The 25,149-nt window shown below is 30.9% G+C and overlaps 1 protein-coding gene across 11 annotated transcripts in view; it reads left to right on the forward strand.

The window, feature by feature from the left end:
• The window catches only part of LOC127730732 (voltage-dependent calcium channel type A subunit alpha-1-like), a 213,932-nt gene that overhangs the window by 171,028 nt on the left and 17,755 nt on the right, over positions 1-25,149 (forward strand). For 10 of the 11 annotated variants that reach the window (XM_052239259.1, XM_052239250.1, XM_052239254.1 and 7 more), the window contains 13 exons: positions 2,259-2,355; positions 3,690-3,850; positions 4,324-4,467; positions 6,104-6,305; positions 7,260-7,424; positions 9,352-9,498; positions 16,538-16,627; positions 19,570-19,692; positions 20,737-20,802; positions 22,421-22,512; positions 22,875-23,025; positions 23,608-23,735; positions 24,892-25,094. In XM_052239259.1, the coding sequence (XP_052095219.1) occupies positions 2,259-2,355; positions 3,690-3,850; positions 4,324-4,467; positions 6,104-6,305; positions 7,260-7,424; positions 9,352-9,498; positions 16,538-16,627; positions 19,570-19,692; positions 20,737-20,802; positions 22,421-22,512; positions 22,875-23,025; positions 23,608-23,735; positions 24,892-25,094 (1,769 nt within the window). Of the gene's footprint in view, positions 1-2,258; positions 2,356-3,689; positions 3,851-4,323; positions 4,468-6,103; positions 6,306-7,259; positions 7,425-7,762; positions 7,871-9,351; positions 9,499-16,537; positions 16,628-19,569; positions 19,693-20,736; positions 20,803-22,420; positions 22,513-22,874; positions 23,026-23,607; positions 23,736-24,891; positions 25,095-25,149 lie in introns of all 11 variants that reach the window. The other variant, XM_052239253.1, reaches the window with a different exon arrangement.

Consider the following 25,149-nt stretch of genomic DNA (forward strand, 5'->3'; position numbering starts at 1 on the left):
CAGTTTTTGTATTTGGTCTATTTCTCACATACTATAAGCAATATATCAAGTATATTTGGTGTATGGAATAACTGTAAGGGGTAGATGTCTGTCTGGCAGGTTTCATATGACCTTGACCTCATTTTTATGGTTCATTGGTCAATGATAGGTTTTTTGTGTTAATCAGTTACTATAAATAACAGGTCAACTATATTTGGTGTATGGAATGATTATAAGGTGTACATGTCTGTCGAGCAGGGTTCATATTAAGTAGACCTCATTTTCATGGTTCATTGTTAACATTTGTGGTTTGATCTGTTTCTCAGGTACTATAAGCGATAGAACAACTATATTTGGTGTTTGGTAAAATTGTTAGGTGTACATGTCTGTTTGGCATGGTTCATCTGATTGTGACTTCTTTTTCATGGATCATTGATAATGTTAAGTGTATGTGATACTTGTTGAAAAACCTTCATATTATAGACTTTCAACATGAATATAATCATAAGTAAAACAGGTGAGACATTTCAGCATTAGCAATCTTGTTTTAAACACAATAGACAATTTAAGATTTTTCCAGTGTTGACATATTTATCTCTGTGACAGTATTTTTTGTAAAATTTACAGAGCTATAACATATGTTGATTGAATTATGTATTTTATATTTGTAAGGGGAATTTATTTTAGAAGTTATCTTTCAGTAATGTATGCTATGAGGGTTGTTTCTATGTTACAAGGAACACTTTCATTTATAAAATGAACCACAATTATTTTGTTCTAATTCTTGCATTGTTTATTGGTAATTGGTTTTTGACACTATGTTTGGTCACACTAGTATAAGATAGCTAAAAAATCAATAAAATAGCGTCCTTTGAAAAAGCTGCACTCTCCAGGTAGTTTAAAAGAGTTCACTTCCTCTTTTATTGGTCTTAGTTGACTATTCTAGTAAAATCTTAATGGGTTCAATACCATCTGTATCTCTATATAAGGGCAACTCCCCCTAATCAGATAGACGGATATTGATGAAACTTTACACAGTTGAAAAACACTACATCAGGACAGACAATCAAATTTACTTACTTCAGTGTGGCAATACTTTCTTTTAAGGGCAACTCCTAAACAGCTAGAAGAATATTAAAACTTTGCACACTTGTAGAGCACTATCAGAGGTCAACCAGTCTTGAGTTTGAGGCTTCTGAGTTCCTCAAACTCAGCCTTACTCAGGACATTTCTTATGTCAAAACAATGTTATTCTTTTTAGTAATTACAAATATTCAACTACCATTTTGATTTATATGGCCTGGTTATCTAGAGATATTTTTTATTATTACTCTCTTAAACAGATAATGTGCAGTTATTGAAATAAAAATCATAAAAACACAAATCATGTTAGCCATAATCTTTACATTGAAAACTTATAATAGAAATAAAGTTAAATAAACCACAGACTCTATTGAAGCATGTTTGATTTTTTACTTCAACCTCTTGCTTGCATTTGCACTCTTAAGACAGCACATGGTTTTGCATGGACTTAATTTATCAAAAATCCTAAATCTTTCCACATTTTTTTTAAATTGTCTACAAATGTTGCGTGAGTTTTGTTTATAATCCCTTTTCTACCAACTTTACAAGATGTTAAAGTAAAACACTTCTTAAGTATCATGAAATAAACTTTATAAAATGTATTGTAGTATTATTTTTTGAACTATTATGATATAGCTTTAATTTCACTAGCTACATGATGTATATAGATGCATTTTTTTTTAGTAATATTTACCTATTTTTTCAGGAAAACTTTATATTTTAGGCTTTTAAATTTTTCAAGTTTTTGAAGTTTAAGTGCGTTATGATTGTAAAGAGAGTACTGTTTCCTTTTCTTATACCCCTGTTTGTACAATAGTGTTTGATTTTAAGAGAGACAATTTTATATATTATTGTTGGTAGTTCCACTGTCCTGAAAGATTTCATATTGTATATTAGATTCTGTGGAAACATTTCTCGATAGAATTTATTGTTGGATCACAAAATTGACCATATATGTAAAATGTAATTCACTGTTTATTAAAATCTTCATATTTTCAAGCTGCTATATTTGTTTTAAATTAAAGAATAGTTTCATGTAAACAATACCTGTAGAAAATCAGATGGTATATTTCCTATTTACTTAGATATCATTCAGGACAGTGTATCACTAGACAGCATTAGTTGCTGAAGGGACAGGGATCACCTTTTATTTGAGGAAAAATTTAATGAAGTAATATTGTTTAATTTCTTTGTAGTGAAAGTGCAGGGAAAAATCTGAATACAATCAAATCGCTGAGAGTGTTTAGAGTACTTCGACCACTTAAAACCATTAATAGAATTCCAAAGTTAAAGGTGAGAAAATATTCTCAGTAACTACCTGATGATAAACCCCAAGAAAAGAAGTATGTTTCTGTATAAGTTGTGTCTTCTCACATAACTGTTGTTATCATTGTTATTTTGCTTAGTTTCTTCTGTTACCTATTCAAACATCAGACTCATACTTCTTTTAAACTGAGTTTTTCTGTGCGTATTGATGTGTGTTTGTTTATTCTACATTAGCTAGAGGTATAGGGGGAGGGTTGAGATCTCACAAAACATATTTAATCCCGCCGTATTTTTGCGCCAGTCCCAAGACAGGAACCTCTGGCCTTTGTTAGTCTTGTATTTTTTTTTTAATTTCGGTTCATTTATATGTTTTGGAGTTTAGTGTGACGTCCCTTTTCTATGAACTAGTACAAATTTTTTTTCACGGGCCAGCTGAAGCCCGCCTCCAGGTGCGGGATTCTTGCTGTGTTGAAGACCCATTGGTTGCCTTGGGCTGTTTTTTGCTCTTTGGTGGAGTTGTTGTCTCTTTGACACATTCCCCGTTTCCATTTTTAATTTTATTAGTCCAAAAAGACATTAATTAAGTTCAAAATTTTGTAGTTTCATGTAATGGCTGTGATTTCATTTCATATACTTAATGTTGAAATAAGTTTTTGAAATTGCAAAATATCCAGGTGAAAATTTCATCCCTGTAGTACCTATTTAATTTCCTTTATTTCTTTTTCATTTCAATTACAGTTAAAAAAAAACAATAATGATAATATCACTGTATTTTCATTAGCAAATAAAGACTAATTTACACAAAAGTTTTTCTTTCTTCAGAGTTAGGTGTATTCTTTGAAATCTGAGGGACTATGATTTTTAGCTCACCTTGCCCATAGGGTTTACTGTCCCTCTAAAACCAATAGGTATTCTGGAACCCAAACTAGGTGGGAATGATATTTATTAGTTTCTTATAATTATTCCTCAGCCTTCAGTTTGGTGGTGGTAAAACAACTGTCGTCCAGAGGCAATCTAAATTCTGATTGGCCAACTTTTAAAAATCTTACCCTCTTATCTAAAAGGTCAACACTATTGTTTTGAAACTAATTGGGATTGCTGAATCAAACCCATCTGGAGCTTAATTTGCCATAAGATAACTTATTATAAGTTAGAGCTAATTTAGAGTTTACCATGTGAGCAATTTAGGCACCTTGGAATTATAGTTAATATGACAAGATACTTGACTGTTGCCAATCTTGTTTTAAATTTTTACCATATGATCATGGATTTTAAAATCAGCTATAAACTTGGCTTTTTTTTCAATTTGAATGCATTTTTGTTAAGTTTATTACATAAAAAAAACTGTTTTTTTATTTTAGGCTGTGTTTGATTGTGTGGTGAATTCCTTGAAGAATGTGTTCAACATCCTTATTGTATACATGTTGTTCCAGTTTATTTTTGGTGTGATTGCTGTACAGTTATTTAAAGGGAAATTTTTCTTTTGTACTGATGAATCAAAAGAGACCAAGGAAGAATGTCAGTGAGTACACTTAAGAAACAAGTTTAGTGATATTCAAAATTGTTTGGCATGAATTAATGATCTAATCATACCAAAAGCAGACATAAACTACAACATCATAGATCTATCCACTTATTTACACATTATCAGTGATGACAACTCTTAATAGTGACATTATTTCCTGTGAACCATATAACAGCAGATTTTACACTTCACTGTATTATTTTCATGATATTACTTGTCCTCAAAACACCATGCTTGTTGGCAAAACATGTACAATGCTATTTGATAATTGTTTGCTCCTTAAGTCATTTCTCTTGGTGTTATATTAATAAAATGCATGGACTTCTCAGACAAACAGAATTACCAGACTTTTCTATTATACATCAGAAAAGCAAACCTATTGTCAGGTTTAAATGTTTTTAAGATAACTCTATAAAGATCTGCATTGACTTTCTACCTCATCTGAAATTTCAAATGTTCAATCTTTTTAGGGGTCAGTTTTTCTCTTACGAAGATGGATCTGAGACACCTACAGTTGAGGATAGAGTGTGGGACAGGAGAGATTTCCATTATGACAACATTGTTTATGCCATGTTAACACTGTTTACTGTTACAACAGGAGAAGGATGGCCTCAGTGAGTTTTATTGTAATTTTTATATACATATAGGGAGAATGGTCTCAGTGAGTATAATTATATTAGATTTAACCCGCAGAGGGGCTGGTTTCAGTGATTATTATTGTATAGTTTATACATATCAGAAGATTGGTCTCAGCGAGTATTAATGTATAGTTTACTAGTATCAGAAGACTGGTCTTAGTGAGTATTATTGTATAGTTTACTAGTATTAGAAGACTGGCCTCAGTGAGTATTATTGTATAGTTTATACATATCAGGAGACTGGTCTCAGTGAGTATTATTGTATAGTTTATACTTATCAGAAGACTGGTTTCAGTGAGTTTTATGGTATAGTTTATACTTATCAGGAGACTGGTTTCAGTGAGTTTTATGGTATAGTTTATATATATCAGAAGTCTTGTCTCAGTGAGTATTATAGTATAGTTTATGCATATCAGAAGACTGGCCTCAGTGAGTATTTGTGTAGTTTATACATATCAGGGGACTGGTCTCAGTGAGTATTTGTATAGTTTATACATATCAGGAGACTGGTCTCGGTGAGTTTTATTGTATAGTTTATACATATTAGAAGACTGATCTCAGTGAGTATTATTGTAAAGTTTATACATATCAGGAGACTGGTCTCAGTGAGTTTTATTGTGTTGTTTATACATATCAGAAGACTGATCTCAGTGAGTATTATTGTGTAGTTTATACATATCAGGAGACTGGTTTCAGTGAGTTTTATTGTATAGTGTATACATATCAGGAGACTGGTTTCAGTGAGTTTTATTGTATAGTTTATATATATCAGAAGACTGGCCTCAGTAAGTATTATTGTATAGTTTATACATATGAGGAGACTGGTCTCAGCAAGTATTATTGTATAGTTTATACATATGAGGAGACTGGTCTCAGTGAGTATTATTGTATAGTTTATACATATGAGGAGACTGGTCTCAGCAAGTATTATTGTATAGTTTATACATATCAGGAGACTGGTCTCAGCGAGTATTATTGTATAGTTTATACATATCAGGAGACTGGTCTCAGCGAGTATTATTGTATAGTTTATATATATCAGGAGACTGGTTTCAGTGAGTATTATTATGTATATGTATAAAAGGAGATGTTGGTGAATACAATATATTAAACTCTAAATCATCCAACAGACTGTCAAAGATCTGCCATCAATACAAAACTCTCCAAATGACAAAAAATTAAGATACAACTAAATGAATGACAGTTGAGGCTACTGACTTGGGACAGACACAAGAATGTAACAGGATTAAATAAGGTTTTTTTTGTTTTATGTTTCAACCCCTCCCCGTTTCAATGTCAATCAATGGACTAACATAAAGTACATAGAACTTAAAATGAACATCTGTACAAATCTTCTAATAATACTGGTGTATGATAAACAAATGAATGTTTGCTCTTCATCCCAATATGGTCATGTGATGTAAGACATGCTTCCAATATAGAATAGAGAATGGAATTGTGTCAAAGAGACAACAACCTGACCAAAGAGTCTATACTTAATTTAAGTTTTGTCCGTTTTTACCCATTTCGACTTACATAGTGCTATTATGCTAGAATGAAATCTATCATAATATAGTATATCCAAATAGTGAGTTATAATTGTATATTTCAGAATATTGAAAAATTCAATGGAAGCAACAAAAGAAGACCATGGACCTAAACAAGCTTATAGAATGGAGATGGCTATTTACTATGTTGTGTTTTTCATTGTCTTTCCATTTTTCTTTGTAAACATTTTTGTGGCCTTAATCATTATAACATTTCAAGAACAAGGAGAGAGTGATTTAGGTGATCAAGATTTAGACAAAAATCAGGTACTTTTGTTTTAAGATTTAATATGAAAATACATAGAACTAAGATAGGATGTAACTCTAAATAGGGTCTACACAGACTGAGTATAGGATATTGACATAAAAAATGAGACCTGCATATTTCTAAGTCTGAGACAAACTGATTGACAAAATCACCATTACATCTGCCTATTTCAACCAATAGATAAACCATGTTTTCCCAGACTTAAAAAAATGAAAACAACACGTTATAAATTTTATGCGTCCAAAGCACTTTTCTGGATTTACCTTCATCAGGAACATTCAAAGCCGAATTTTTGAAAGCCAAGGATGTACAAGAATCGAAACAGTTGAAGAGCTATATTACCAAAAAGGACCTAAAAAAAATAGCCAAATCCATCTAAGGTCAACTTTGACTGAGGGAGTTGAAACCTGAGTTATTTATAATTTCAAAATTTATTAAATTGTCAATTTTAGAAAGGTTTGTTATAAATCATGTCATTACGAAGTACTGACTACTGGGCTTATGATACCCTCGGGGACTAACAGTCCACCAGCAGAGGTATCGACCCAATGCTGTAAAAAATGAAAACAACACGTTATAAATTTTATGCATCCGAAGTGGTAAGTTATCTATCCCTACAAATAAAAGCTTCATAAACAGCATGAGAAAAGCATGGCCTTGTGCATTGCCAAAGTAATTGTATTGATTGGATGTGTTCATAACTGTCAAACAGTACATATTTAGTTATGTACATTCCCTTGAATAATATTGACAAGGACATTTTACACTTTAGTATTTATTCATTTATGCCCCTTGATTTATCCGAAAAATTGCTGACTTTGTATCTTTATACAGCTTTTATCAAATGTTATAAACTTTTAATTAAACATTATTGGCCATTTAGCGAATAAATGAACGCTGAAATTCACCATATTTTTCATGGTATCATCAAAGAGTTGTGCAATCTTTTTCAGAAACAATGTATAGATTTTGCTGTTAATGCTAGACCTGTTTGTCGATATATGCCGCAGAATAAAGATTCTATAAAATACAAGATTTGGAAGATTGTAGTGTCTCCCAAGTTTGAATACTTGGTAATGACTCTCATAGCTTTAAATACAATTGTACTTATGATGAAGGTAAGTCTTATGACCAGTGCATAAATGGAATACAAATAAAAATATTATCAACATGTACATTGTAATTCAAGTCAGATGATTTTTTTCACAGATATAAATGATTTCTATACTTAAAATGGTCTTCACAGCTGGTTAAGGGTTAATGATATTTTCTATATTCATTCCAATATAAAAAGCAAACTCCTAGGAAATGCCTAAAACTGTTTTAAAAGGAAGTTCATCTCTGCATTTTACAGCTTGAATTATTGTACCTATGATTATTCCATTTTATGACAGAGACCTTATGGAATGTGTTTTATGATATATTTACTGATGTTATTGTTTGTTTATTGCTACAGTTTGATGATATGAGTGATAAATACAAGAACATATTGATGTACATGAACATGAGCTTTACGTTCTTGTTCACAATAGAATGTACCCTCAAGTTACTCGGGTTTGGATTGGTAAGGCTTTTCAGCCTGCTATATGGTGTTGGTTATACACAGAATTCAGATTTCTAATGATTGTAGTGTTGCCATAGAAATAATTCAGTTAGACTATAATAAGAATTATTCTTTTTGAGTTGAATTAAAAAAGTATATAGTGATTCAGCACCCTATGATTTTGGTCAAAGAAGCTAATGAAAACCCTTATAAAAGTAGCAAAAACTGTTTTTGCCAATGTTTTCAAAATTTAAAGTATAGACTTTATTATTTCAATGGACACAGCAAAAGAGCAAGCACTTAACATGGGAGTAGATTAGAATTTTATCAATACTAACTCTTCATTAAAAAAGAAGTGCATTTTGTCAGATATCAGAACACAGAGATGGACTATTAAGAGTAGCATATATCTACCAACAATGATAATGTCAGTTGATAAATCTTTGACGGGAATTCTATGTTTGAAAAAGTGAAAAATGAAAATAACTTTGCCTAATAATTACCATGGGTAGGGGTTCAGACTTAATCTTTTTTCCCCCCGTTCAAATAATGTTCAATCTGTGTTTTGATTTGGTTTATTTTACACTAGCTTGCATTTTATGCATGCCCAGTCATAGGAATTGATAATTACAATAATTTGAGGGTTTGGAGGATTCTCAAGAATATAGTCTCACTTCTACAGTGCAAAGTAATATTTCTTCTTTTATATAATAATATTGGAAAAGCCATTCATAGAATTTCTAACAGACTATCTTCAGTATTTTAAAGGCACGCCAGTGAGATATTGTTCTTTGAGAAGTTACAACTATAATCAAATCATAAAGTATGCATTTTCGTTATACACAAGAATGGCTTATGTGTTTTCCCTCCTTTTCTTTGTTTTGCCCTTCTTAATTATGGATATTTTTATTACCAAAATAATCTTATTTCAAGGTTGCCTAATTTTTAGGTGAAAAAGATTCTGTCTGTGTGTATTGTTACAAAAATCTGTTTTAAAAGGACATCGTGCAGACAGATATTTCTAAAGTTATCAATTTTGATAGTGTAAAAGGTTAAATAATAGGACATAAGAAAAAGGAGATTCTGAATTAAGTTTTTGAAAGACATAAGACACTTGAAGAAAATGCATATTTTCTCACATATTTCCAGGATTTTGTGTTAATGCAGTGATTTTAAGGTGTCTGTCACAGTGATTCAAAAGTGACATGATGATTCAATTCTAAAATGACATGATATTATAATAAATAAATTTACAAAAGTAAAAAAATGTAACAAATTTTAAAACAAAATATGAAGGAAATAATTAAAAAACAAACTTTTGTCACTTTTGAATCGCTGTAGATACTGTTTAAATTTTTTTTTCACATTTCACTTCTTCATCTAAATTTGAGTGCATCAAGACACAACTCACGGAAAAGCTTCATGGGAAGATGTACAAGGCATCTTTGGTTCTTTTTTCTATAAAAACATATATTTTCATTCTGACATGCTTGAAATTTCAGGAAGACAATTCACAGGACAATACACAGATGAACAATAGCCAATCAAAGGCCAAAACACAGGAAGATGTCCTCATTTACATCAATATAACTTTCACGATCTTGTTCTCAATTGAATGTTTTCTAAAGCTATTGGCTTTTGGAATCAAGGTTTGCCAAAGATAAATTAACCAATGTTGTTATACCTCCCTGAGTAGTGTGTTTGCATGGTTAGCTTGTAACCTGAAGATGTTGTGACTTCAGTGTTCTTCCTCTTTCACAAATATCTGACTTATTTTGTTTCTAGTATGATTAAAACAGATATTTTACTCAGATTCTATTCCTCTAAAAAATGTATGAAGAAAAATTCAGAATATTTATTTTTTTGGCAACATATCTATCCAAAGATAAATTTTCTACAGTTTAAAACCATGAATAACTTAAATGGTTGCAAAGCTTTTCACCAATAATTAGTATATAGAAGATTTTAGAAGATTCAATGATACCACTCACTCAATTTTTTAACAACAAATAGCATAACTGTTTTATAAATACATATATTTTGCATCAAATTAAACATATATTGAAGGAGAGGGTACCAATTTGGGCCATAAAAAGACAGTAAATTAAGAAAAATGGTGAAATTGTAAAAAAATCATGACCATTTAACTCACAGATGCTAAAAATTGTATATAGCACAACCCTTACCCAAAAATATATTTACACAGGAAATGTATTTCGTGTTTATGTACTTCCTGATAAAAAAATCAGTTTCTTCTATACTTTTATTCCATACTGATTTAGCTGAATACTTCTGAAATTATTCTTTTTTGTCTTGAGTGAACTAAGTAAAAAAAGCGAGACGTAGGTGTGTTGTTTCCAGCGGCAGTGGTGTCAACAAAGTATTAGTTTGTGATTAAGTTAGTTTAGGGGGAACCACTAGTGTTAGGTCAGTGATATTTGGTATGCAATTGTATTAGCATTGGTACATTTTATTTCCATGGAGATTATTTGGCCCCACCCCTCAGTCATGGTCTATTGACTTTGATACTTGCTTAGTTTACATGCATAAGTTTGTCATAAATATATAAAAATAAGGAGATGTGGTATGATTGCCAATGAGACAACTATCCACCAAAGTTCAAATGATGTGGATGTAAGCAATTATAGACAACTGTACGGCCTTCAACAATGAGAAAAACCCATACTGTATGGTCGACTATAAAAGGCCCCGACATGAAAAATATGAAACAATTCAATTGAGAAAACTAACGGGCTAATTTATAACAAAACAATTTACGAAAAACAAATATGGCAGACATGAACCAACAACAACCATTGAACTACAGGCCCCTGACTTGGGACAGGCACATAAAGAATGTGGCAGGGTTAAACATGTTTGTAAGTGCTCAACCCTCCCCCTAACCTGGGACAGTGGTGTTACAGTACAACATAAGAACAAACTATGAAAATTAGTTGAAAAAGGCTTAACTCATCAGATGGATACAAATAGAAATACATCTAAAAAAAACACAGGGTGGATGTGGACAGGTATAAGGTCAGTTTAAGGGGAACAGGTCCATGATATTTAGTATGTAGATGTATAAGCATTGGCACATCTCTATTCCATGGAGATTATTTGGCCCCACGGCCTCATTCATGGTCTATTGTCTTTGAATGGTGCATAGTTTACATGTTAAAGTTTGTGTTTAGGTTTGTTTAAAGGACACGACTTAGGATATTTACATTATACTATCAAAATTACAGAACGTGAGACATATCTCTGTGTCAACAGCTAATTATTTTTTTTGCTTTGATCAGGTAATGCAGTCATGAAAAGACAATCAATTAAGTAACATGGTGAAATTGCAAAAAATCATGACCTTAAAATGATATGTAGCACAACCCTCAAAGCAAAAGTTATCAGTTCTATAAATCTTTGGCCAGACTGCTTCTTTTTTTTTGCCATTTTTTTTTATGTTCTTCCGATCAAGATGAATAAACGCTATCATGTTTGTCCAAAACAAATGATCCCAAGATAATAACTTTTATTTGCTTTAAGCAATGTTCTTCTTTTGCATAAGTACTACTGAATATTTTAACTATGATGGCCGTCACTGTTCCGGAATTAAGACTATTCAGATGTACTAACTTAGATAAATGTAGATTTTAGGTATAACGACTTTTCATAAGCTTTCACTAAAATCCATTGATATTTTATAGAATAACTAATACACTATAACTTTGATTTTAACTGGATTCTTAAGACACATTTTAATCTCCATGGTGTAAATTCTGTATATATCAGTCACTATAACAAAAACATATTTTGGTGGTCTTGGCATTTCTAAGATTTAAATTTCTAATGTTATTATGAAATAAGGGTCCAGTTTGATTTTTAGTATCTTATATGAATAAGAAGATGTGGTATGAGTGCCAATGAGACAACTCTCCATCCAAGTCACAATGTATAAAAAGTTAACAATTATAGGTCAAAGTACAGCCTTCAACACGGAGCCTTGGCTTACACTGAACAGCAAGCTATAAAGGGCCCCAAAAGACAAGTGTAAAACAATTCAAACAGAAAAACCAATAAATAGCCTTTAAAATGATAGACAGCCTTTTAGAAAAATGGAGTTAGCAAAATTGTTGGTTTCTTGTTTGCTTTGATATTAATCAATTTTTATCCTGATTGCTTTTACCATTCAAGACTTACCGCTCTTGAAAATTGTAATATTGAGCAAAATTTTATGACGGCTTTCATTTGTTTTGAAATAGAGACTTGATAGTTACGGAAATATTTAAAATAATAAAAAATCTGATTATGCAAAATCATCAGCATGGCAGTGATACCATTGAAAAAGTGAACTTCAGCAGAATTTATGGACATAACTAAAATTTGCTCAATACACTTTAAAATCCATTTTTAAATATGGAATTTCACCTGTCACAAGTTCTGCTACTTTCTTGACAAGTGTCCGAATCAGTACTTTAATTAACATCAATCCAATCATTAACTAATACTTATTATGCTATTTGCTAAAAGAAAGTTTTTTCGATGAGTTTAGTTACTTTAAAAAATAAACTCCATTAATTTTTTTACTTAATAACGTGTAAGTGTATTATTGCCTATGTCAAATTTGAGGAGAATCTGTTGACTTTGCCAACCTTTGACCTGTTATGTGAATAGCCTTAGCTTGAACTTAAATTTGAGTCCTCACAATGGTAACTACCACTTATTACCAATTAGACTATATTAGTTGGAGCTAAAATACAACTTACTTCTTTCTAACTTTCTAAGATAAAAAATCTTTTCTCTAGAAGTCAACTGTTGTATGTAATACTGTTTTTATTGTGTTAATGGTGCTGAAGATTGTAACATTTATAATGTAAAAAGAATATAAGTTGTTCCTTAAAGGGGAAAATATAACACAAATAGTTCAACAATAAAGGACAGAAACCAAATCACTGCACCAATACAAAAATTTTGCTTACAACATTGTTACACGTAAAGCACCTGCTATTTTCTAACTGATCTGTGATGTATAGAGAATTGGGATGTTGGTAGAATTATCTTGAGTGAGTATGCTGCTTCATTTTATCAAAAATAAGTTCCATGTACAATAAAAATAAATTATTTGATATATGCATGTATTCATTTAACTGAAGTCCTCCAGATTAGGTTTGAAAATAAATAATAACTTGTTTATGGCGTATCTATCATATTTATGGTCTTGTTGACTACATACCATGAATTGAATACATGAATAAAAACTAAGTTCTATATGTATGAATAAGCTAAAACCAAAATTTATTATTGGGTAGTCATTTTTGTCGAGGCTGCAACATTTATGCTGCGAAAGCGAGACATAGCGTTCCTAGATTCCGTAGTTAGCAGCATCAATATTTAGGTTCAGTCTGTGGTTATATTTTTTAGCTCACCAGGGCCCGAAGGGCCCCATGTGAGCTTATGCCCTCACTTGGCGTACGTCGTCGTCGTCGTCGTAAACTATTTCAAAAATCTTCTCCTCTGAAACTACTGGGCCAAATACCTTCAAACTTTAACTAAATGTTCCTTAGGGTATCTTGTTTATAAATTGTATCCGAAGTTTTGATCCATTGACAAACATGGCCGCCATGGCTAAAAATAGAACATAGGGGTCAAATACAGTTTTTGGCTTATATCTCAAAAACTAAAGGTTTTAGAGCAAATCTGACATGGGATAAAATTGTTCAATTGGTCAAGATCTATCTGCTCTGAAATTTTCAGACGAATCGAACAACTCATTGATGGATTGCTGCCACCGAATTGGTAGTTTTAACAAAATTTTGCAGTTTTTTGTTATTATTTTGAATATTATTATAGATATATATAAACTGCAAGCAGCAATAATGTTCAGCAAAGTAAGATCTACAAAAAAGTTAATATGACCATAATTGTCAATTGACCCCTTAAGGAGTTATTGCCCTTTAAAGACAATTTTACACAATTTGTTCATCAAGTTTGCTAACATTTAAAAATCTTCTCCTCTGAAACTACTGGGCCAATTACCTTCTAACTTTAACTAAATGTTCCTTAGGGTATCTTGTTTATAAATTGTATCCGAAGTTTGTATCCATCGACAAACATGGCCACCATGGCTAAAAATAGAACATAAGGGTCAAATGCAGTTTTTGGCTTATATCTCAAAAACTAAATCTTTTAGAGCAAATGTGACATCGGGATAATTTGTTTAATTGGTCAAGATCTATCTGCCCTGAATTATTCAGACGAATCGAACAACCCATTGTTGGGTTGCTGCCACCGAATTGGTAGTTTTCACAAAATTTTGCAGTTTTTTGTTATTATTTTGAATATTATTATAGATATATATAAACTGTAAGCAGCAATAATGTTCAGCAAAGTAAGATCTACAAAAAAGTTATATGACCAAAATTGTCAATTGACCCCTTAAGGAGTTATTGCCTTTTAAAGACAATTTTACATAATTTGTTCATCAAGTTTGCTAACATTTAAAAATCTTCTCTTCTGAAATACAGGTGAGCGATTCAGGCTCTTGAGAGCCTCTTGTTTTAACCATCAATAATTTTGTCAAACCTTCATGGAATTTTATGAAATTTGGACAGAAGCTTGTTTATGATGAAAATACAGTATCCAGAGCAAAATTTTGAAAAATTTCATTTCCTTTTTTCTGTATTTTACTGATAAATCAGACTTAGTTTTTTTACAGTTAACATTTAGATTCAGTCTGAGGTTAAATTTTTACAGTCATCAATAACTTTGTCAAACCTTTATGGAATCTTATGAAATTTGGACAGAAGCTTGTTTATGACCAAAATACAATATTCAGAGCAAAATTTTGAAAATATTTATTTTCATTTTTCATTTTTCTGTATTTTACTTTAGCTTTTTTATGATTAATTTATTGAGATAATGTCTGAAGCAAACTTTTGAAAATATATTTTCATTTTCAGTATTTTTCTAATAGATGGAGTTTTTTACAGTTAACATTTACAGACAATCTGGGATTTTTTTTTTTGTCATGATAAATTAGAGAACCTTCATGGATTGTTATGAAACTTGGACAGAAGCTTATCTTCAAGACCAAGAAATAGCATCTAAAGAAAAAGTTTGATTTATTTTTTCAGTTATGTATTTTACTGATAAATGGACTCACTTTTTAAGTCAACATTACACTTTTACACTGACAGCAGCAATCGTAGGCGAGACACAGGGTTCGTTGGAATCCCTTACGATTTTTCTTAGATTTATCTGTCAAAAATGAACTGAAATTGCCTAACACTTATAAAATTTCTCTTGACAAAAAGATGTGAAGTTGTTTAATTTTAAGTTTTATCATTGCTTATGTACAGATGTTTTTTGGCGTCTTTTTTCTTATTATTTAGGCTCTGTTGCTCTTCAGTGTTCCTGTACTTTTGGAATCAAAATATGTTTCCAACACAACAAATTAGAAAAAAATTTCAAAGTGACAGATGTAGCATCAAATTAGCCTCAATATCTTTTTTGGGGTTGTTATTATTCGAACACTATAAATAGACCAAAATCCCCCCCACTTTTCCATATAATTTTCTGAAATGATGAAGCCAAGCAAGCACTTTTGTATAATTTATAGACCCAATTCAAAGTTTTAATCTATTATGAGACTTTCAAACTTAGTAGTAACTTTAAAGTAAGGAGTGTTTGTTTCATTATGTTAATTTCATTTTGAAATATACTAAACAACTGTAAACAAAGTATTTTAAGCCTTTGTAAATGTTAAGATTCTCGCACCAACCAACCTTTTATATTACTTTCAAAATCGGCATCATACCACATAAGATTTATATTCATTGTATACATAAAAAAGAGTAATATTCAGTTCAATGACTATTAATTTATCATAAAGTGCATTAGTCCACAAGTCATCTGTTACATGAAATAAATCCTCCCTTCATTATTTAAGTAGGTGAATGAGAATGTAGTTATTTACAGGCCTAACAAGGTGGTTTACTTTTTGAAAATTACATGCAGCATGTTGAATAGCTTTTCCCACCAGCTTTTAAACTGCTTTAGATATTTCCCATTTAGCTTTGTCTGTTTTTAGCATGAACTACAAGTCATCTTTGAGCTTAAGTGTTTTTCAATACAGCTCTTTGCGTTTGATTGACCTTGTATATATTGCTAGTGTACCATTAGTTTGCAACATCACAGTATATCCTAATATGTAATTTATATAATCAAGTCTATTTTTATGTATTTTTATTGTGATTTTCCATTTATATTTCCATGTATTTCAATGCCTTGTTTTATTACAGAAATCATTTTTTTACAGTTTTAAGAACGGTTCTATAACTTTTAAATGCCTGAATATTGTGATATTTATATTTTTCAACTTGAATTAAGGGAGATAATTAGGAAAAACAAAAATGAAATAATGTGTTACAATTGAGTTTTACCTCAATATATAATTTATATGTGTAGTAAATAAAAAGATATACTTTGTTAAACTTGCAGGAAAATTATTTAAAATGAAGTAAAAAAATATTTAGAATTTTCCTTCTTTACTTGTGTGATTTTTTAACTATATAATTTCTTCTGAACAAAGCTACAGGCTTGTGATTAACTTGTATACATGATAGATTTTTAAGGTCTCATGCTATTCACACAAGTATTGAAAGCAGGGAGAAATGTGTTTTTTTTTTTTTTCAGAATTATTTCCGAGATCCATGGAACGTATTTGATTTCATCACGGTTGTTGGTAGTATAGTAGATGTTTTAATTAGCCTCATTAATATAGGGGTTAGTATACAGACTTATACAAACAATTGTCACTCTACACAGTTATTTTCATTATGATTATGATAATAAATAACTGGTTTTACACATTGTGCAATCTAACTATTAGATTTGTTTAAACATATTGTTTTGTTACATTCAAAGGAAACAAAGTACCAGTACAATTTTGTTCAGAGTTGAATGACAATGACACACAGATACAAATGATTGAAAAATCATGTAGAACCAATCAAGCAAACTTTATAGCTTGTGAAAGACAATTTTATGTCTAATCAACACAGTATCAGCTTCTTTAGGCATGACAGTCATATAGAAAAAGTAGACAAGGTCCAGAATGACACCCCAAGCTTGTTAGTAGACATACTTTCAACAGGCTTACAAAAAATTGAAGGAGGGTTAAGTAATTTAAAATGGTCTGATGAGTAGAAACCAAGGATGACATCAGCTTTGTTTACGCTATCAGAATCAGCAAATATTTGACATACGATTTATTTTTGTGCAATAGATCATGGGCGAGGTAAAGTATTTCATCACAGTTTATAGGGCAAAATTCTCTATTATTAGTAGATGTAAAAGTGGAAATTTTTCCGTAATCATAATTTTTTCTGCATCATATACACAAGTTTGGTGTATCATTGGCATTTTCCATTTCTGTTTATAAAATTTCCACTTTTTGCAAAACTTCAATACTGCTTTTTTATATTATATCATATAGAAGAATGACAATACTGTTGGCTTTACATGTTAATTATGCAATGTTCGGAGTCTTAACTCTTCTGATACCGGGAATATGTTTATATTTCCTTCTAGTTTGCCTCACACCTTGTAAAAAAATCATTCTAACTTATATTGCTATGACTTCATGCATGCATGATTTCATTTTGTTTTCATTTTTGGATGCAGTTGAAGAGAAACATTCATATAAAAATGCACATTGTCCATCACATTCACCTGTTTGCTGTATTTGTAAAGCAGTTAGACCCTTGCTACTCACACAAGTGTTGTTGTTATCCCTTTAATAGAAGTATACACAGGATAGACACAAGAATCATCACATTTATATGTTATTTTTGACAAAGCTGACAAGGAAAAGTGCTATGTTGGTAATATCTGTTTATATTAATGTCTGGCCTGAAATAATGGAACAGGAACCACATCATTGAAGACATTATTTCCTATGAAGACATCATCAACAGTGAAATATATTTTTGTATTATGTATTTGTTTCAGAAGAAAGAGTTCATTGATATTTTGTATGCTGGTTCATAAGAATTTATTGATCTTAGTTTTAAGGAAATATATTTGTTCAGTTTTTTTTAAACATTAAGGATAGTTATCTTTATTGATAATGATAAAGGATGTAAACTCTTTACATGTAGCATAACAGCATTTTGTTTTTGATACTGTCTTTATCAGCAAGAATATCAAGGGTCGAAGCTAGTGCAAGTTGGTATTCAAATTGATGAAGTCAGTATAAAATAAAATGCCATTATTCTTTTTATCAGCAATTTGTCTTCATGTGTGTCTCTTGGGACAGAATATGAAATTACATGAAGAAGTTAATAAAACTCTATTTACACATAAAAAACATTTAGATAGTTGTCCTGTTGTATGAATGACATGGCTTGCATTTCATTGATAATTTGTTATGGAAAAACATAAAAAAGTGATGTTACAGCATTGCAAAGTGACATCATTGCCTAATATTTTCAAGTATCACGTCCTGTCCTTGGTCTGAAAACATTTTTGGTTGTAGGATCAAATGTCAATTAGATATTAACCCAATGACACAAAAAAAAACAAAAAAAAACAAACTTTTAAGAGGTCAACAATCTCAACAGTCTTTAACAATAGCTTTAAATTGCTCACATTCTAAAATGATTTAAATACATTAAACAGAGGCCATCACACATAAAATCAACATTAAAATCACCAAAATTTTTAGACGAGATTGTTTAAATTGTCAGTTTGCTGTCACATTGACATTTATGACACATCTCCTTTTATTGTCATGCTCAATATATACTCAAGCATCTTATTTTTTTTGTACAAATTTTTGATAACTTTATGGATGCATCTTCCTAGAAGTTATATACTTTTAATGTTTTTTTATGCACATTTCTCAAACATTTTGCTTTCTTTAGGATTTTTATTATACCCCGCTCTAGGAGTAGGGACTATATTGCATTCACATTGTCCGTCCGTTCATCAAATTTTCCTGTCACACTTTTCTCAAGTGCTTTTGAACACCAAATTGACTCCATATTTGGTCAGCAGCTTGACAGTTGTAATATGTGACCACTGATTGGTTCTGTTGGACACCTACTTCCTGCTTGACAATACTTTGAATTTTCAAGAAGTTGAATGAACTCTTACTTTTCATCACACCTTTCTCAGAAATTACTGATAAGAATGTCTTCATATTTGGTCAGCAGCTCAACAGTGATGAATTCAACATGTGTGCACTTTTCAAATCTGTGGGACACCTTCTTCCTGTTTTTCAATACTTTGATTTACAAGTGACAGTATGCTGAACACAACAACATGAGCATTCTTGTTTATGTCAAATTTTCAGAACATACAACAAAATGGAAAACTTCATAGAATATTTGGCATTATTAAAGAATGCTTCCCCTATATGGTACCTAAATTTTTTTTTGAAATTGCTCATGAAGCATGATAAAGGAAAGAAAGCCTGTTTTTGATGACTAATTTACATATGGCATGGTATTTTGAAATAGTATTAATTTTTGAAAAGGCATGCCTTTTGTGTGTACAATTCGTCAGTTTTTGTTCAATATTAACTGTGATGTTTTACAAGCATCCAAACTGTTTTACTTTTTCCGTTCAAACATTTGAGATTCCTAGTTATATATTTCATCGGAACTTACTTAACCATACTGCCTTCAGTGATTATTTATTGCTTATGCACTTAATTATTACAGAATAGCTATGCAAGCTTCAATATTGGTGTCTTCCGGCTATTCCGAGCAGCCAGATTGATAAAACTTCTGCGGCAGGGGTACACTGTAAGACTGTTACTGTGGACATTCCTCCAGTCATTTAAGGTAAGATCTAACATATCTTGTCTTTGTTAAGTTTGAAAATTAGGGCTTATTATGATTTGTTATGACTATGTTCCTCATAAATGTAAATAATATGGAAAGTCAACAATGCAAATTGGGAAAAAAATTTGGGGAGTTACCCATACCATTTGATATAAAAATAAGAAGATGTGATATGATTGCCAATGAGACAAATATCCACCAGAGACCTAATAATTTAGATGCAAACAACTATAGGTTTCCATACAGCCTTCAACAATGCAAAAACAGTACTGTATAGTAAGCTTTAAAAAGGCCCAGACATTACAAGATGTAATACAGGTCAAATAAGAGAAACAACTGCCCGATTTATGTACATAACAATAAATAATTTAATTTTGGATGTAACACTTCTTCTGATTAACTGAAAGTTTTTTGTCTATCAGCTCAAAGACATAATTTTGTCATGTGACTGTGACATCATCGATGTTTTTTCATGATTTACTCCTTAAAAATGGAATTTAGAATTATAATATATGTTTATTTAAGATGATGTTTATGTTTCAGTCCATACCATATGTCTATTTTACCTGTTTATTTAAGATGATGTTTATGTTTCAGTCCATATCATATGTCTATTTTACCTGTTTATTTAAGATGATGTTTATCTTTCAGGCCTTACCATTCAAAATGATGTTTATTTTTCAGGCCTCATCAATTATAATGAAATTTATCTTTCAGGGTATACCATTTATAATGATGTTTATCTTTCAGGCCATACCATTTATGATGTTCATCTTTCAGGCCATACCATTTATTATGATGTTTATCTTTCCGGCCATACCATTTATTATGATGTTCATCTTTCAGGCCATACCATTTATTATGATGTTTATCTTTCTGGCCATACCATTTATGATGTTCATCTTTCAGGCCATACCATTTATAATGATGTTTATCTTTCAGGCCATACCATTTATAATGATGTTTATCTTTCAGGCCATACCATTTATAATGATGTTTATCTTTCAGGCCATACTACCATTTATAATGATGTTTATCTTTCAGGCCTTACCATATGTATGCTTGTTGATCCTAATGCTGTTTTTCATCTATGCTATCATTGGAATGCAAGTAAGTTCTGATAAAATTATACATCATATAACAGTTTATAATGGTAACCTTTCTGCCATCCCAAGATGTAAACCATGGGTAAAATTGGTTTCCCCATGGAAATTTTTATAGGCACCTTTTCATGATATCCTGATATTTTTAATGTATTCTGATCAATGGACATAAAATACCCATACATCATAGTAGCTAGTAAGCAATTATTATATGCCCGTTTACAGGACGTATTATGGTATACTGTTGTCCGTTTTCATCAACATGTCCAACAATAATTCAAAATTCCTTTAACCAATTTGCATGAAACTTTGGTGAATTGTATATATCTATTGATGTAAGCTCTCTTTCGATTTTTATAAATTTTAGATATTACGTTTCCGAGTTGTGGGGTTTTATTCATTAAAAAAGGGTGATTTTCCAGTTTTTGGACAATAACTCAATAAAGCTTTAACCAATTTGCATGAAACTTTGGTGAATTGTTTATATCTATTGACATAAGCTTCCTTTCGATTTTTATGAATTTTAGATTATAAGTTTCAGAGTTATGGAATTTTATTCATAAAAAAGGGGGGATTTTCCAGTTTCCGGATAATAACTCAAAAGTGCTTTGAGAAGTTTTCATGAAACTGTGGTGACTGGTTTATATCTATTAGAATAACTCCCTTTAGTTTTTTATAATTTTTTTTAAAAATGAAATTGAGGAGTTATGGAACTTTATTTGTTGAAAAAGCAACAGGCATATCATGTGCTCATGGCACAGCTCTTTATTTCATCTGTAGTGTAGCCACTTTCTGTTTTCCGATAGTTTGAAATTTTGCAATGCTCATTGAACCAAGAAAATTTTCGTCAAAGTTTTCTTGACATCTATTAAAGGGAATGATTTATTGTAATATTTGGTCTGTAGCTTGATAATGTTGAGTTGTAGCAATTGAGCAAGTTTCACATCTGCTGTGTAGTCATTTCCTGTTTGCCGATTGTTTGAAATTTTACAATACTCAATGTACAAGCAGCCTTCACGCTTAACTTTTGAGCCCACAAGCCAGTAGCTCAATTTTTAAATTTTTTTAGATGGATTCTGTTGGCTAGTAGAGAAGAATTTTACAAGTCCGAAAGCAATTTTACAAGCCAATGCTGTAGGACTTGTGGTTAAGCATGAAGACTGTACAAGGACATTTTTTGTCAAACTTTTCTTGGCTCCTTGAATGAAGAGAATGATTTTAATATTTTGTCTAGGTATTAACAGTTATGCTCCGGTATACATGTTACCTCAATCACTTGCATGCAGTGGCACAGGTCCAGACCCGGTATTTGGTCTTGTTCTTTTAGACCTGGAAATATTTACCATTTAAAGAACAGAAAGAGAGGCTTATGATCAATGGTGAACTGATGAAGAATATGGGTTTTACTCATTGTTGAAGGTCCTTCAGTATCCTTTAGTTGTTTACACGTTCATTCTTAGGTCTCTCTTGGATAGTCGTTTCATTGGCAATCATACCACATCTCTTTATTTTTATATTGATACCAGAAATTTGATCATTGGTACTGAGGTGCAAGGGAAAATTAATGTGTATGATGAAAACATCAGTGTTCTTTTAAATAATGACTAATACTTTTTTTATTATAGGTGTTTGGAAACATTAAGTTAGATTCACATACAGCCATTACAAGACATAATAATTTTAGACATTTTTTCCAAGCTTTAATGTTGCTCTTTCGGTAAGTATAAAGTGTGTGTTTATTACATACACAGCTATTCTCCATGTTTTTTTCTGTGAAATGTCTTATTGCCAGTAGGGATAACCTCTTTAGAATTAAATTTCTTTACAATATGATTAATTATCTAACATAAGGTTTTAAACAAATTTAAATGAAAAAATTGAGAGCACTGGTTTCAGAGGGTGAAAAATATGTTAGTGAAATAATATCCCTCATTAAAGAGATTGCTACTCATTTTGGGAACTATTCACCTATAGGTTGGATGTACCCAACTTGTTAGTGACAATGGATGTAAAAAAAGTGTATTGGACTAAGTGTACACATAATTTTGTGATGATAAATGGTTTTTTTTCATCTTTAAGGTGTGCTACTGGAGAAAGTTGGCAACAGATTATGTTGTCATGTCTAGGTGGACAAGAATGTGATCCGGAGTCAGGATTAACAGGCAAATCATGTGGATTAGATATCGCCTATCCTTACTTTATGACTTTTATATTCCTGTGTTCTTTTCTTGTAAGTCTTAAAAACAACATTGGTCACTCTATTATATTAATGCTCTTGCAAATTTACTTATTTCCAGACCCTATTTGAACTGCTTGGCTATTTGATGTATGTATAGAAGACATAAAAATTAAAAGACTATATTTTGAAAGGATAATTTTGTTATTGTCTGTGATTAAGGTGCAAAAAGAATTGTATGGTCATGAAATCTTTTGAATGCCTACTGATGAAAAAAGAAACATTTTATACAAGTATTTGATATGAAATAGATTTCTTGATAATATTTTGTTGTGTGGATTTTTTACAAAGGAAATTGAAATAAAGATAAGTATCAAAACAGTACCAATTATATTCTGATGTTTACAAATTCGTAAGCAAAAAATGAATATAATTAAAGAAAGGTATTTGATATTAGGTATCTATACTTTGGTTGTATTTGATACCTGAACAAAATATATGATAGTTTTTGAAGATATCACAAATTCATGTTGACAAGATTGATATTTATAATTATTTCATATTATTACATGCTTATGTTTCTGAAGTTATTATTATTAAAGAATTTTATTGAGTGGAATATTTTGTTTGTTACAGATGTTAAATTTGTTTGTTGCTGTTATTATGGATAATTTTGATTATTTAACGAGAGACAGTTCCATACTGGGACCTCATCATTTAGATGAGTATACACGGGTTTGGGCTGACTATGATCCTGGTGCTACGTAAGTCAATTATTTTATTTGGATTAATTTATCCTACAGTGGTCCAAACATTATAAGAAATCCAAGGCAAAACTAATTATAAAGGCCAACATGGAAAAGTGAAACATTCAAAAATAGGCTTTTATTGAGTAATTTTAATTAAACAAGATGTAGCACATAATGTGTTCTTATAATAGATTGAGACATTAACAAAACATTGCAATGTAAAAAGAAATTACATGTAGCCTTTTTTGGTAGTCATAAGAGGAGATATTAATTTGACTTCTTTTTTATACAAAGTAGGTATACTGAAAGGCAATGAGTTGAATGGTAAACATTTTGAGTAATTGCCATAAATGCATTGTTGATATATATATCAACTTCAGATACCATAGAAACTATGTTATGAGATCAAAGATAAACATGTGGTATACATATATATTCTGCCACTCCTTCAAGTATGATATGATATTTCTAAACTCAAAACAGTTAAATTTTAATATTGAAAATGTGAGGCTTGTCGAGCTTTTGAATACTTAAAATTTAACTGTAGAGAGTGGAGAAATATAGTATTGCACAAGATTCTATGGTGAAATCTGTTTCACTAATGATTGTTAGACGAAATTTTGACAATCTTTATCCTACTTTATTTATCACTGATCTGCAAAAAATGTGGTCTTTCTAAATGACTTCATCAGACATTGTCAACTTTTTTCATGAGGTTACATAAGGAAATTCAGAGGTAAGCAAGAAAATATTACATCATAATTGAAATTTGACCAATGAAAAACTGAGATCAAATGATCCAAATGTTGATTATTAAAAAATACACAGGTTTAAATGTTTTAATAGGCGCCAACCTTCACCCTAACCTGAAACAATAGTGTAACATCATAACATAGAAAGACACACTATAAAATATCAATTGCAATGGCTTAACTCAATCAAAAGACATATTAACAAAAACAAGTGAACATACACTGAACAAATGAATGTGATCTATGACACAATGTAAATACAAAATTAATAAAACAAGAAAGCATAATTGGTTAAGAATTAGAGAATAGAGTATTATACATTTCTCTCTACATATTTACTATATGTAGTATTTTTCATATAATTTTTATCAAACTTATAGGTTTGAATAATGAATATATAAGATTGTTTATTTTTACAGAGGAAGAATACAGTACACAGACATGTATGATATGTTAAGAAACATGGAGCCACCTGTTGGCTTTGGTAAAAAGTGCCCAACACGACTTGCCTACAGGAAGTTAATACGGATGAATATGCCAGTATATCCAGATTCAACTGTCCATTTTACAACTACTCTATTTGCTCTTATAAGAGAATCTTTAGGAATCAAAATGTCTACAAGTAAGCTGGCAATTCTTTAAGAAGGATTTATGGTTTAATGTTTCAGTATATACTC

This window comes from Mytilus californianus, unplaced genomic scaffold (genome assembly GCF_021869535.1).
Source record: "Mytilus californianus isolate M0D057914Y unplaced genomic scaffold, xbMytCali1.0.p SCAF_2, whole genome shotgun sequence".
NCBI lineage: Eukaryota > Metazoa > Mollusca > Bivalvia > Mytilida > Mytilidae > Mytilus > Mytilus californianus.